The 14,335-nt window shown below is 43.5% G+C and overlaps 1 protein-coding gene across 3 annotated transcripts in view; it reads left to right on the top strand.

The window, feature by feature from the left end:
* Nucleotides 1-12,590, top strand: part of satb2 (SATB homeobox 2) — a 57,641-nt gene extending 45,051 nt beyond the window's left edge. For 2 of the 3 annotated variants that reach the window (XM_069663183.1, XM_069663181.1), the window contains exons 13-14: nucleotides 8,368-8,577; nucleotides 8,963-12,590. In XM_069663183.1, the coding sequence (XP_069519284.1) occupies nucleotides 8,368-8,577; nucleotides 8,963-9,457 (705 nt within the window). In that variant the 3' untranslated portion in view covers nucleotides 9,458-12,590. The remainder of the gene's footprint in view (nucleotides 1-8,367; nucleotides 8,578-8,962) is intronic. The other variant, XM_069663180.1, reaches the window with a different exon arrangement.
* Nucleotides 12,591-14,335: the final 1,745 nt, after the last annotated feature.

Consider the following 14,335-nt stretch of genomic DNA (forward strand, 5'->3'; position numbering starts at 1 on the left):
GAAAGTTCCCACCAAAACCATTACACCATGCTCTCACCACTGAAGCAGCTCTTCCCACGATGAGGTAACTGATGTTAACGAGCAGAATCAGTGGAGCGGCCCTTTAAAAGATCACATGATTCCCTGCAGGCTGCAAAAAACAACCTCACATCTTGAAAATGAATCTTTTTAAGAAATCCGAAAAACGTCGACAGCAGACATTATGACACGTCTCAGCAGGGAAAGCACAGGTGTAAATAACGCTGTTAATGCTGGCTGCATTCCATTCAGCTGCTTCAGTTTCAGGGTCCAGGTCAATGGCTCTTTATAAAGACTCACAAAGTCGCATACAGAAGTGAAGCTAACCCTCTCATGCTCATCTGTATCCAGAGTGTGTGCAGCAGAGATCGGCTGGTAGAGCCGCATTATCGACGTCCCGCCCCTTCCTCTACCCGACACACACCTTGACCTTGTGTCCTTGCCTTGTTGGAGCCCTCAGGTGTCCTTGGCGTGTTGGAGCCCTCAGGTGTCCTTGGCGTGTTGGAGCCCTCAGGTGTCCTTGGCGTGTTGGAGCCCTCAGGTGTCCTTGGCGTGTTGGAGCCCTCAGGTGGGCTCAGTCTGCAGCAGAATAGCTTCTTGTGTCGGTCTGAAGCAGATATTCACGCTGATGGAAAGTTCAATGACTGTAGTGTTAGTGTTAGTTACGTCTCCTCTCGCCGTTCCTCCTCTACTCTGCTACTCGGGAACAGAACGCTGCAGGAGCCCCATTTGTCCACAGAGCTGTCAATCATGAGGCCACGCCCCCTTTTTATAGCATCAAATAACTAATTAAAAGTAAACTTGTCAGAAAAATGAACACTTGGACATAAATCAGCAGATAAGAACTAACTATAATGACAGAAACCATGTTGGAGAAAAATGTATTTGACGTGTATTTTGATTTTATAGTTTGACTCATGTCCCATCTGTTAACACGGAGGAGGCGGGCTTTATGAGCTATACTGCAGCCAGTCAGCAGGGGGCGACAGAGAGGGTTCGGCTTTTTAGGGAGCCGTCATGTCGGCCATCTTTTTATACAGGCTATGGTCCTGGTTTTGTCGTCGCTGGCTCACCGTGTTTCGAGTCTTTGTTTAGAAGAAAAGATTCATGATCCAAATCTTTGTCAAATCTGCGACTTCAGGAGAAGTAAGATTTAAAATTCTGGACTTTTGCGTGCTTTCTTTAAAGTGCTTTTTTACTTGAGAACAAATTGATTAAAAATCTTCTTCCACGTCTCCTGCATAATGTAAAGGCTGTACATTATGCAGAGGTGGAAGTCTAACTGAAATCAAACATTTAACAGATCATAACCAGATGCATTAGCAACTATAACATCATAATAATAATTTAATGCTTCAATAGAATCATTAATTATCAATAGACAGATTTATCAGAGGTCATTGGTTTTCATTATTTAAATACTTCCCCTCGGTCAGCGTGACACGACGTTTGCCGCCATTTCTTGCACATAATGCTAAAACACGTCCCTTTAAGAGAACCTAGCTGTCGCTCTCTCTGTCTCTCTCTCCGTCTGTCTCTCCCTCCTTCAGTGCATCCCGGTGGCCTCTCTCACTGGTGCAGGGTGGAGTTTGGGCTCTTTGGCAAACCACAATTAACTTAATTGTTTAATTGCAGATAAATGGAATGAATACCACACACAGGCTGAGCGAACAAAATGTGCAACATGCAAACTGTGCACGCGTGTACACACTGACACGACCACACACACACACACACTCAGCTGCTCTCCCAGCTCGCCTCAGCAACGTTACGTGTGTTCAGCTTTTCATCAAAGAAACATTATTTTACAAACAGAAAAAAGAAATGTGAAGTGACTCATCTGCTCCCTGAGCCTGAATCAGGAATCGCAAGGACACACGCTTATTCCAATATGAGACAGACAGACAGACAGACAGAGAGACAGAGAGAGAGACAGACAGACAGACAGACAGACAGACAGACAGACAGACAGAGAGACAGAGAGAGAGAGAGACAGACAGACAGACAGACAGACAGATGGAGAGAGAACGAGAAGATAAAAACACACTGATTAACAGGAAAAGGTGAAGTCATGCACAAAACTAACAGAAAAGTGATTTTTCCTTCATTACATATTTATCTCTGTGTTAATGGTGTCTCTGGTGGTCGCACACTGCCCCCCTCTACACTAAAACACACACACAAACACACACACACACACACACATAGTTAAGGGCCCAGGAGGACCAGAGCTCATTAAGGAGAAGATGAATATTTCATGTTGTATAATTCTTTCATAGTTCTGCGCCTTAATTTGCCTTGATTTACGTTTAAAAGAAAACTTTTTCATTCGACTGCAGTGCACTCAGAGAGAGAGAGAGAGAGAGAGGGAGAGAGAGAGAGAGACGGAGAGAGAGAGAGGGAGAGAGAGAGAGAGAGAGACGGAGAGAGAGAGAGGGAGAGAGAGAGAGAGAGAGACGGAGAGAGAGAGAGGGAGAGAGAGAGAGAGAGAGAGAGAGACAGAGAGAGAGGGAGAGAGAGAGAGAGAGAGAGAGACAGAGAGAGAGGGAGAGAGACTCTGGTCGACTTCCCCACTGAGCCTCAACCAGGATATCAACGTTGATGTTGAAAACAGGTTAAAATCAGGTCCAGCTCGGCTGCATCTGTTCAGCCTATATACAGCCTATCTCAGTTGTCATTGGACAAGAGGCGGGGTTACACCTGGACAGGTCACCTGTCAATCACAGGGCCGACACATAGAGACAGACCATCACACTCACATTCACCAATGAACCTAACGAGCATGTCTTTGGACTGTGGGAGGAAGCTGGAGTACCCGGCGGGAAAGAGACACAGAAAGGCCCCCAACGTCTGAAGCGGAATTCAAACCAGGAACCTTCTAGCTGTGAGGCAACAGCACAAACCACTGTACCCCTGTGCCGCCCTGGTAAAGACTAGCTTCATCTAAAATATCCTGCAGGACTACAGAAAGAGGGCACATAACAACCACAGAAGGATTCAGCTAAAAAGCACAAACAGTGAGATACTTCACTAAAAAGAAAAGCCCTCCATTCAAACTCTTAAAGAATTCTTTCTTAAAGTCTTTTATTAAGTCATCTTAATGCATAAAAAGGCTCCTTCATGTGCGGTCTATTACCTTTATTGTTGTTTGAATTTTCAAGCAGCCCTTCACAATCGTAGTTTGTTAAGGTAGCGTGAATTTAAACCCTCTCACACAGAGAACAGTTTAATGTGTAATATTTAATGTATTTATTAAGCTGAGAGTGAAAGTACTTTTCTGCCACTGACTGGCTCAGATTGTTTTGTCTCTGAACTCCGACTCCCAACCTCGTCCTCCTGCAGCCTCAACTTTTGCAAAGTTTTGGAGCTTGTGTGAGACTGTGGTTAAAACAAATCCTCTTCCTCTGTAACACAGAGGTCTTCCTCTGCAGGGAGCCTTTCTGTGATGTTGTCACACACTTAGAAAAACAATCTGAGCCTGTCAGTGGAAAAAAACAGGAACCATTGCAAGAGCCATGACAGCTTTCAGGCTGCAGACTGAGACGATCTACCGGAGCCATCCAAATTGTGTTGATTTTGGCGCCCCCTGTGGACAAAGCCGTACCTCTTGTCTCTTTGCTGATTTTGTCCTGTTCATGCTTAAATGGTGTTTTTTAACAAAAAAATCGAACCCTTTCTTTAACAGTCAAATGTATCACTCATTTTAAATATGCCCAGGAAAATAAGAAGGCAGCGTGCAGTTCATCACTTCGTCTGACACCTACCCCCCCGCCAGCAGATTTAGTCATTAAGATAACTACACAGAAATAATCAGTCTTGTCGCTGATGGTCTGGTTTGCTTTCGTAGTTCATATATAGTCATCAGAATTAATTTCAGTCTGTTTCATAACCAGAAAAAAACTGCTCACAGGAGCTTTAATGTTTCTGTCTTTTAAACAGTCAATGTTTTTTTTAACTGTAACCAAAATCTGTCCCTAACCTTCCCTAACCTGAACCAACCACTCTGCGCCTCCTTTTAACTACGACCATGATCTTTGCCTGCCCTTAAACACGCGGCCGTTTAACCCAAACCACCATCTTTCCCTCACCGAACATTAAAGCGACCCACGGACGCAGCAGGTCAGAGAACAGTCATGTGAATCATTTTGTGACAGTAACGTTCACGTAAAGTTATTTTGTCGTCCTGACGAGGGGAGAGAATCAGAAAAAGGTCAAATATCCTTCAGAGTCTCTAACTTTAGACGACTGGTTGTCCGGTGACGTGCAGGGGTGTGGCTGCACTTCTAGTTAGTCGTCCCCGGGGTGGAAGTCTCCTCTCTGTGACATATGACTAATGTTTGCTGTTGTGCAGTTTATAATCATATTTAGTGAAAGGAGCAGATCAGTTTAATGATTATCACCTGGTTTTTATGTTCCCAAGCAGTGAAAGGTCGATTATCTGCTGCAAGACGACACTGAACACACGAGTCATCATTTTTGCAAGGATAAAAAATGCACCGATATGTTACAGTTGTATTTTCTATGCTTTGTTTAGAGGAAGTTAAAAGACACTAAAACTACTTCTTATAGTGAATTCTGTTTTTTTTAGATTTGGACTAAAATCATTCCTTGAGTGCACGCTGCAGAAATCTAAAACTCTGTCCTAAAACTCCAGATTATATTAAATATGTTTGATTTTATCTGAATATTAAAATGTTGATTTAAGTCTTGGCTCTACAAAATAGCGGCACATTGACAACAACCAATAGGAGCGCTCTCTGCAGCACCAAACAGGAAGCAGCAAACAGGGCAGATAGTAAACATGGAGGGGACTCCTGTGAGGGCTGCTGTCAGTGTGTCCTCACTGAACGCGACGTCATATTCGGACGCTCGTTTGCTTAAAGTAAGGAAGAAGGAAATGCTTCGCTAGCTGCCTGTTAGCTTGTAATGCTAACCCAGCAATTGTTATGGCCGCAGTTACAGCAGCTAACGCAAACGGCAGCTGTGGCCAAAGCTGCTTCTGTTTCTGCTCCATTGTTGGTGATTCATCTTGTAAATTTCCACCAGGAGCATGATGGGAAATAATCTCAACAGGAAGTTAGTTGTAGTCTGTAAATCTGCAAGATACGCAGTGTTTGCAAAATCTTTGTCTTTAGATGTCAGACTTTTAAAGGTCTTTCAAAAGTTTTCTCGAGTGTGGTAGACGTACGCACGACTGTAACAGACGATATCTGCTGTCTGCTGATTCTACAGCCGTGTGGCAGACAGACGTTAGAGGTCAAAGGGCACAAGGAGTGGAAGGAGCCTCAGTCAGCTGTGACTGAAGGGGCAGTTGAAGGAGAGGAGGGGTGCGGAGGAAGAATAGGTCGCAGGGAGGGTGGTGGGGGTTGGGGCTCCTGGCATCCACCAGCTCAGGGCTGATTTGGATGTGGAGTCATGTTGGCTTGGCAGAGGCCCACTTCATTAGTGTCCTGATGCATTAGAGGTGAGGGGAGGGGGGAGGGGGGGGGCGGAGGGAGGAGAAAGTGTAGAAGAGAAGGCACTGAAAAGGGAAAAATTAAAGGTATGAAAGGAAGAGTTGAAGGAGAGAGAGAAAGATGAACTCTGGAGGAGCCAGGCGGCCGTGTGTGTGTGTTTGGCTCTGCTCTCTAACATCATCATTACTGCATGAGGGAGACCAGGCCTCGTATGTGTGCATGCATGTGTGTGTGCCGATTGATCCAAGAGTCCTTGCTGTCAGCCCACATAAGCTCAGAAATGATGACGGTCTGTGAATAAGGGGCGGTGGAGACGGTCGGTTTCGCAATCCCTCTGCACGATTTACCCTCAATTTAGTTATTAAGTGTCTCAGTGAGTTTGTATGGGGGATGTTTGTGGTGGTGATGTGTGGTCCTCATTAGGGCAAATAGGGCAAATATCTTTTTGTTGTGGCCTGGGTTTTCCAGCATTCTCACAGTCGCTGCTAAAAAAAAAGTCACTTTGTTTGAAAGAAGGAGAAGATTATAGGAAAGGAGAAAAATGTCAGAAAACCTTCTGAATTCCTGTAAATCGGTCATTCCCCCCCCCCCCCCCCCACCGAAAATAAAACCCCTGCGAGTGAAATCAGACCAATTTCATGGTCTGGCCTGCCCTCAATATTATTTAAGTAATACCCTGTTATTATTGAAGAGAGGGAGAGAAAAGCGAATGACTATTATCTTTATGTGGGTCCTTTAATTTTAATGCGCCACAGATTTATAGCTGGGCATTCCAGTGGGGAGAACCCCTCCCTGCTCTTAAAGCGAGCGGGCGGGACACGACCGCAACGCTCTCACAACAGCCACTACCTCCTGACAAACAACCCAAAGCCCCACTTTCCCTCCCAACACTTCGTCCGGCCCTCATCGCGGCTGTCAAAGAGCCCTCCTGCCGGTCATGACAGCCAGAGGATCCCACTCCGTCAGGGAGATCTGCTCCACCCATCAGAAAAACAAACACATTTCTACACCCACCCTCATTGTCTGTATTTATAATCTCTATTTTTCTCTCTTCATAGCCTTTCTCAAGCGTCCTTTTAAATTTCCTGTTGCTAAATTTTGCCTAAAACCTGCTAAACTTTGAGCTCTTTTTGTTTAACTGTTTTAACTCAGATTATTTAACGATTCTAGGCAACAAACATCAAGATACACTTTCATGATTCAAACTTCATTATTTTCCAGTCTGTAAATGTGCACTGCTGCCTCACCAGCAGCCGATAAAGTAACTTCTTTGCCCTGGGTTTGGTCTCTCAGGCTGAAAGATCAATCAACCTGGTTAATTTCAAAGACAAATCAATCACCTGGCAGCCATTCAGGACCCTCAGCTGGCAAGCTACAATTATGTAAAAGCTATAATTTATTTACAGACAACAATACACCTTAAATCAATATCAGAATTTTAACCTATAGCCTTTTCTCTTTTTTTTCTCTCCAAATTTGCATATAAACATTTTATTTAAAAACTGCGACTATAAAACACAATTTGTTGTGCAGTAATTCTGTAAAGGTAATAATAAACATGTGAGCACTTTGGCTTTGAAACCTTTAAACTTGTGAAAACAAAGGCAGAATTAGCAGAATCAGAAAGACAGAAAAAGATGGAGTTCCACAGGGCTCAATGCTCGAGCCTCTTCTGTTCAAACTCTATATGCTCCCAATGGTACAAATGTGTGTCTTAGTTTATGCAGATGATACTCAAGTTTACATTGCAAATCATTGATTTGATGTGCCTATATTTCCTATAGTTATATATTTTTGTTTAGCCAAAGTATTATAAGATTACCTTGATATTCTGTTACATAAAAACGATCTAAACATGATTTTTCTGTCATTGATAATTACACTTCTTTTCCTTTTTTTCCATTGCCGTGTAGATGTTGTTGCAGTTTATGATTTCGAGCAAACTTTTGAAATAGATTTCCCTTTATGAGAAATACAAATAAACTTTGTGTGCATCCTAAAACTGATGTTTTGCAACTGTCAATGCATTTACAAAGTCAGTCAACATTTTCTCTACAGTTTTGCCTTTTTTAAATCTCATTTACTATCAAACTAGAAGCAGCCCCGTTGTTACCGTCCTACTCTAATTATTAATCCCAAATAATAACATTACTCCGTCCTCCCTCTGCCTCTACCCTCTGTCCTCTCAGAGGTTTTCAGTGCGCTGGTTAAATAGTGATGGGGTGTCATAAGTTTGTAAATAAGAGACTTCCTGGCAGACAGGTGGTTGGCGTTTCACTAGAGCTAATCTTACACACACACATTAGGTCAAAGGTATCCTGGATAGAAAACAGTTTGCCTGCCAGCCTTGGAGCAGGTTAATAGACCGTGACACTCTGTGAGCTGTGAAACGCTTGTTCTCACCCTCTGCTCACCCTGCAGCCCGGCTACTGTGTGCTGGACGGGGGGACAGTTAGTGGTGGTTTTATAGCATGGAAGTCAACTGTCAGAAACTGATCATACCTTATAAATCATGTTTTGCATGTAAAAAGAGGAAGAAGTTAAAAGCTGATGAACAATATTTTATAGGTTTTTGTAGCAGAATAGATAAACCGTTAGGACTCTGCAGGAGAAACGCTCCACCAGTGCATAAGATGGTATTTTTACATATTGTTTGTGACACTTTTTATACCAATGTAAAGTACTGTAAAGCATCATCAATGAACAATCAACTTAATGATCTAAAAGAAACATGTCTTAGCTTCCTGTTGTAAAAAGAATGAAGGCTCTCGCTATCATAGCATTAGATTGATTTAAACACGATCATCCATAAACATATTTGTCTTTCATTATGTCAGTGTAATTGATTGTAGGCTGCAGTCTTGATCAGGGGTCACTGTGCCCCATTAATCAGCTCTTTTGTCTGTCTCGTCAGGCACTCCACCGGCCACCTCCAGCCCCCATGAAGGAGCACCGCCTTTCTCCAATGCGCGAAGAGCCGTTATCTGCCCCGGTGAACGAGGAGGGGTCACAGAATGTGGGAGCAGGAGGTGCAGGAGGAGGATGTCCACCCGGTGTGGGAGGAGGCGCTGGGAGCAACAAGAAGCCACGGTCACGCACCAAGGTAAAATTATTCTCCATCCAGGACCATCATAAAGACGAATAGTGACAACTTTTCATTTTGATCTGCATGTAAGAAGTGGGCTCGTGCTCCCGTTCAGAGGAAAATAAGATGATGAAGTTGGGTATGCGTTAGGGCGTAGCTTCCTGTGATTGACAAATCAATTCCACAGCGACCTGTCAATCAGAAAAGAGGCGTGGCAATGTGAATCCACCTTCTTGTCCAAATATGTGACTTCTGGGTCCTAAAATTGAGGCTACAAAATAGCCGTCCACAAACTAATGGGTGACATCGCTGTGGTTACTTCCACTTATCATATTAAGGCTTTGATTGTGGTGCATGGGTCAGTGGGTTTGATTTTTCATTCCCTCTCTGTGTATCCTCTCAGATTTCCCTGGAGGCCTTGGGAATCCTGCAGAGCTTCATCCAGGATGTTGGCCTGTACCCGGACCAGGAGGCCATCCACACCCTGTCAGCACAGCTCGACCTGCCCAAACACACCATCATAAAGTTCTTCCAGAATCAGCGCTACCATGTCAAGCACCACGGCCGCCTTAAGGAGCTGTGCGAGGGGGCTGCCGCCAGCGGAGGTGTGGATGTCAGCGAGTACAGAGAAGAGGAGCTGCTCTCGGGCTCAGAGGACCCGGAGTCCAGCGAGGATGGAGCAGAGGAGATCTACCAGTCCACAGAGGGGAACGGAGGGAGCGCAGGGGGGCTGAACCAACCTCCGCCCTCCTCCAGCTCCAACTCCAGCCAGTCGTCCTCAGGGAGCAACTCCGCTCAGGAGGAAGGCAAGGACAAGGGGCACGGCCGGCCTTGTGGACCTATGGCCCCCGGGAGCTCCTCGTCCAGTCCAAGAGAGCAGGCTGACTACCAGAGGTAGAGACTGACTCACAGAGAGGAGAGGACGGAGAGAAAACATGATAACGAACAGATGATGATAAAGAAATGGTTGGGAGTGGATGAGGCTGCATAGAAACTGTGTGAGAGTTAAATGTCTCTGTAGGCGCAGGATAACCATTAGGCTGAATTACTGCACAGACTCTTATTGTGACAATCTCAGACAGACATCTGTGACAACCTGATTTAAGGAGTGAAATACCTCAGCAGGTTTGCAGTGCTATGAAACAGCGGTCATTGTGTAACTGTGAAAGTTCGTTTTTTTCAAAAATAATTCACTAACAAACTCTCTTTAAGACTTTGCTGCTCATTCCTCCAATTTACAGAGACACAAAACGAAATCTCAACAATCGAAATCATCACGAAACTTTCTCCTAATCTGCCAGAGAAGCCACTCCGAGGAGGCGGGACTTCATCTGTTTCCTCCTTTCTAAATCTGAGCACAGTCACATAACACGCCCTCCTACGGTTGCCCTGTTGAGTGACATTTATAGACTGGATCTGGGGCTTTCCAGGACCTTTACAATCCTATAAATCCTCAGGACACACACTGATGTTGCTAATGCTGTTGCCTGCCTGAGAACTTGGATGAACCGTGGCGCTCGCTCTCTGTCCACGAGCTTCATTTCATCGAGGAAAAACAGGAGAAAACCCCCTGAAATCCTCGCCCTTGCCTCACCGACACACTCCAGAATCACTACCAGTCCTATCTAGCACTTACTGATCACAAAGACACTGTGGATGTGATGTACTCTTGTCTCCTTTACTTTGGCAGAGACAAATCATGTGTGACGGATGTGGCGTGGAGGGACACTCGGTTTGCGTACCCTTTACTGGGAACACCCGAGTCCATGCAGCAAAGAAAAATGTCAAAAAAAGGAAGGACAGAGCGGAGATTCAGCAACCAAACAATCAGTCACTTTATGTGCGGTAGTTCCACTCTCCCTCTCCTCCCTCCGTCTCCCCCTCTCCCCCCCTTCCTCTCTCTAATTGAAGCCCACAGTCTTGTGTTTCACCACACCTCCCCGCACTTAAACTTCACCAACCCTATTTATTGCTATCTTTATCCATGATTATTATTATCATTATTGTTATTATTGTTGTTATTATGGTTAGGATTGCTGTCATTGCGTGCTATTTTTAGTTTTTATTTCCATGGTTTTTAAATATTGGGTTTCAGAGCTGGGCGGTTTGTTTGGGCAACAGGAGACATTACGAGCGCTCTGCCCTGAAAGACGAGGACGAAACGGAGCGGAGGGTGAAAGAAAAGAAAAAGAAGCAGTTACTGAGTGTTATTGGGTATAAAAAAAATCCTGTCATGTTGTATTATGCCATTTTTTTATCATTGTTTCCAAAAAATAATAGATAAGACTTGTTTAAAAGAGAAATAATAAAGCGAAACTGCTGTTTTGCTGCAGTTGATGACAATCTACTTTTTTGAGCCATTAAAGAAACGTGGCAGGTTTGACTCTGTTCTTCACTTTTGATGTCTGTAAATACCCGACACGGGATAAATTGTTATTGATATACTTTTATTTTTTATTTTGCTGAGTGACTTTAAGTGTTTGAGCCAGTTTGGAGTAACAGAAAAGTGCTGTTCTTTTGTTTCTCTTTAGGACAACTCAGTGAAATCAGTTCATGTCAATGTGCCAGGCGGATTCAATCACAAGTATTTAAAAAGAATTCATCAGGGCTGCTCACTAAAAGACCACGATTCCAATCAGCAGTAGAGAAGACCCCAAGTAGACCCGCATTTTGTCAGTCGAATCTCTGCACTAATGCAGCAACAGCATGGCAGCCTGTAAACTTTCATCTCAAAGTGACCATCAGTGTTCATCGATTACAGTTTTAGCGTGAGCTGAAATATCCACACAGGTCTCCCCCTCTTCAAAACAAAGAGACTGTTTGTTTAAAACCCACAAAACACTGAAGAAAACAGCTTTACCTTAAAAATCAGTGTTTCTACAATGCTCTTTGGCAGAGACAGGACACAGGAGGGGCTGCAAGCTAAGGAAGTGCTAGCTTGTTTTTTGGTTAAGATCTTGGTGTTCATCATTCAAGAGATTTTCAGCCGTCTAAGACCTGATTTATCCTCTAACGTCTCCCCCTCTTCAAAACAAGGACCGAAAAAGGGACTAAATTTACCTTTAATTCCTTGTTTCTTCAATGCTGTTCGGTAGACGTCAGAAGGGGCTGCTAGCTGAGCTCCTAGTTTGTTTTTCCTGTGCTTAGCTTGTTTTTAGGTCAGGATTCCTTCATTGTTTCCAGAGCCAAATTATCCACACAGGTCTCCCTGTCTGCAAAACAAACAGATCTGGTGATTAAAACCGGTAAAAACAAAGAATAAGGCAGTTTTACATTGAAGTCAATGTTTCTCAAATGGCCTTCAGCAGACAGGTGGCATCAGGCTGGGCTGTGAGCTGAGCTGCCGCTAGCTTGTTTCTAGTCGCTCAGCTTGTTTTGGGACCAGGATTTCTTCAATTTGTTTCATTCACCAGGTAATTAAAACTAGTAAAAACACAAATTAAATCAGTTTCATTTTATACATTCAGAATTCCTAAATTGGTCACTAGATTTTTACCGCAGAGGACATCTCGCCAAAAACAACAGGCCTGGTAACTTAATCCAGTAAAACATATAATAAAGCAGGTTTCAGTAAAAGAAATCAGTGTCTCTCTGACACTCTTTGGTAGGTACAGATGAAGTGTACTGTCACTAGCCTTAGCTCACTAGCTGACAGAAATCATTTATCCGGTTAAGGCTTCAATAGGAGTTTGGTCTGGAAAAAATAACGAATAGTTGAAGCTTTAGATCGAAAATTTGATTCGACTGACAAAATCCTGAGTCGGGTACAGCCCTTGAATTCAAACTGTTCTTCTGTTTCATGTCTGGTGCAGTTGTGTAAAAATATACAAGATGTTAAAACAATATCTGAGACTGGATGGCGTCTTCTTGTCTGACTGTCCTGATCGGCTGCTACACTCAAACATGTCCTGCCTTTTAATCAGTCACTTCGTACGATAACATTGTGCTTTTCTGTATGACAGGAATCAGGGTTTGACTCAAATGCAGTTCCAATGAAATCTAAGTTCATCCAGCGTTGAAGTGAATTAAAATTTGTGAATTCAAAAAAAAAGTGTCTGTTTTCATTTGCATGACATTATTATTTGACATTTTTATGGCTCTTTACCTTCACACACACATACACACACACACAGTCACACATGTTGAAGCAAGGCCAAGCTTTGCTCCAAGCAGCCAATCAATTAAAAGTGTGCGTAAAGCCACAGCAGCTGCTAATAAGTGACAGTAATTCACACAGGAACTCGGCCAGCAGCTCAGACTCTCTCTCTCTCTCTTTCTCTCTCTCTCTCTCCCTCTCTCTCTTTCTCTCTCTCTCTCCTGCACCACATTATTAGAGCTACTGGAAGCTGCACAGTCCCAGTTTAGCAGCAAAACAATGAGCCTGCACAGAGAGTAAGTCCCTCTGTCTCTGAAGTTTACTTTCTTCATTGTTTCTAAAGACAATGTTTGAAAATGCTACGCGATAATTACATAAATGAGCAGAGGAATTATACATAAACAGACTTCAGACAGATGTTGGTTCATTGGGTGCACAAAGCGGCCCAGTTCTGGTATATTTCTAAAAAATAATGAATCACACCGTTAAAAAAAGTACAACAGACTACATCAAAGTTGCCAACAGGGAGAAAGATGCTAGCTGATTAGCTTGGCAGCGCTCATGCTAGCTTGGTTAGCTGTGTTGGTCAGGTTGTAACGGTTTGTGGAGGTTGTTTGAAATCAAACCGTTACATTTAAAGGTTCGTTGTCGACACAAAGCATCATTAAGAATTCAAACATCATTTAAAGGCTCTTTAAAAACAACTTATTTATTTATCTTTTTATAACAACAGGTTATAGGTGAATGTTCAGCCGTGTATACAGGTATAATATAAAGTCAATAAAAGGGACGTTTTTAGGGAATTAGGTGGGCGATTTATCTTATAAATATCAAAGAATAACCACACCCAGTTCAACCCGAATCATTTTGAGACGCTTACAATAATGCTTTAAATGACTGAGTCAGAAGGTTATTGTGGATTTGTGTTTCCAGAGGCTTCTAACAACGTTATAACTGCTCACTCTGTGCCACAGGATCTTTGGCTCCAGATGATCATCTGAATTAGTTTGGTAATAAAGTTTTCTGTTTAACTGGTGGCTTTAAGAAACTACCTTTACATTGATTCATGTACTGTTTAGATGTTGTTTAAAATATGTCAATAAAGATAAACAGAAAATAAAAAGTACATCAAATGTATTCACCCATGGACAAGAAACTTGTCAATCAGAAACCTTGTGGCGTCCATGAAGAGTAAAATAATACAGCTCATGTGACAGGGTACACAGGACAATCAACTTCAAGTAGCACACACACACACACACACACACACACACACACCTTTGAATTGCCTCTCTAAATAGTTTCAGCTCTGATGAGGTGAGGCAGCGCAGAACAATCTTGGAGTTTAACCTGCCACCAGGGGTTGGGTCAAGCATTTAGAGTGTATCTGTGTGTGTGTGTGTGTGTGTGTGTGTGTGTGTGTGTGCGCGTGCAGGACTAAACAATAGAGTCTAAGTGCCGGTGATGAGCTGGAGGGTCGAGGTCGTCCTGCAGCAGCGTTTTCCTCTCAGCTTGTCTCCTCTGACTGAAGACAATCAGCTCGTGCTGTGACTCTGCTGAGGTGGGATAATTACACCTGCTGAGACAGAGCGACGTCTCTGCATGCCCCTCCCCCAAATACATCCACGTGTCCCTGCTGTAACGAGGCTCAAACTATGAACAGGTAACTACAAGAAAACT

Source organism: Semicossyphus pulcher, unplaced genomic scaffold (assembly GCF_022749685.1).
Source record: "Semicossyphus pulcher isolate SPU_LCO1_2020_fin unplaced genomic scaffold, fSemPul1.0.p SCAF_15, whole genome shotgun sequence".
Taxonomy (NCBI): Eukaryota; Metazoa; Chordata; class Actinopteri; order Labriformes; family Labridae; genus Semicossyphus; species Semicossyphus pulcher.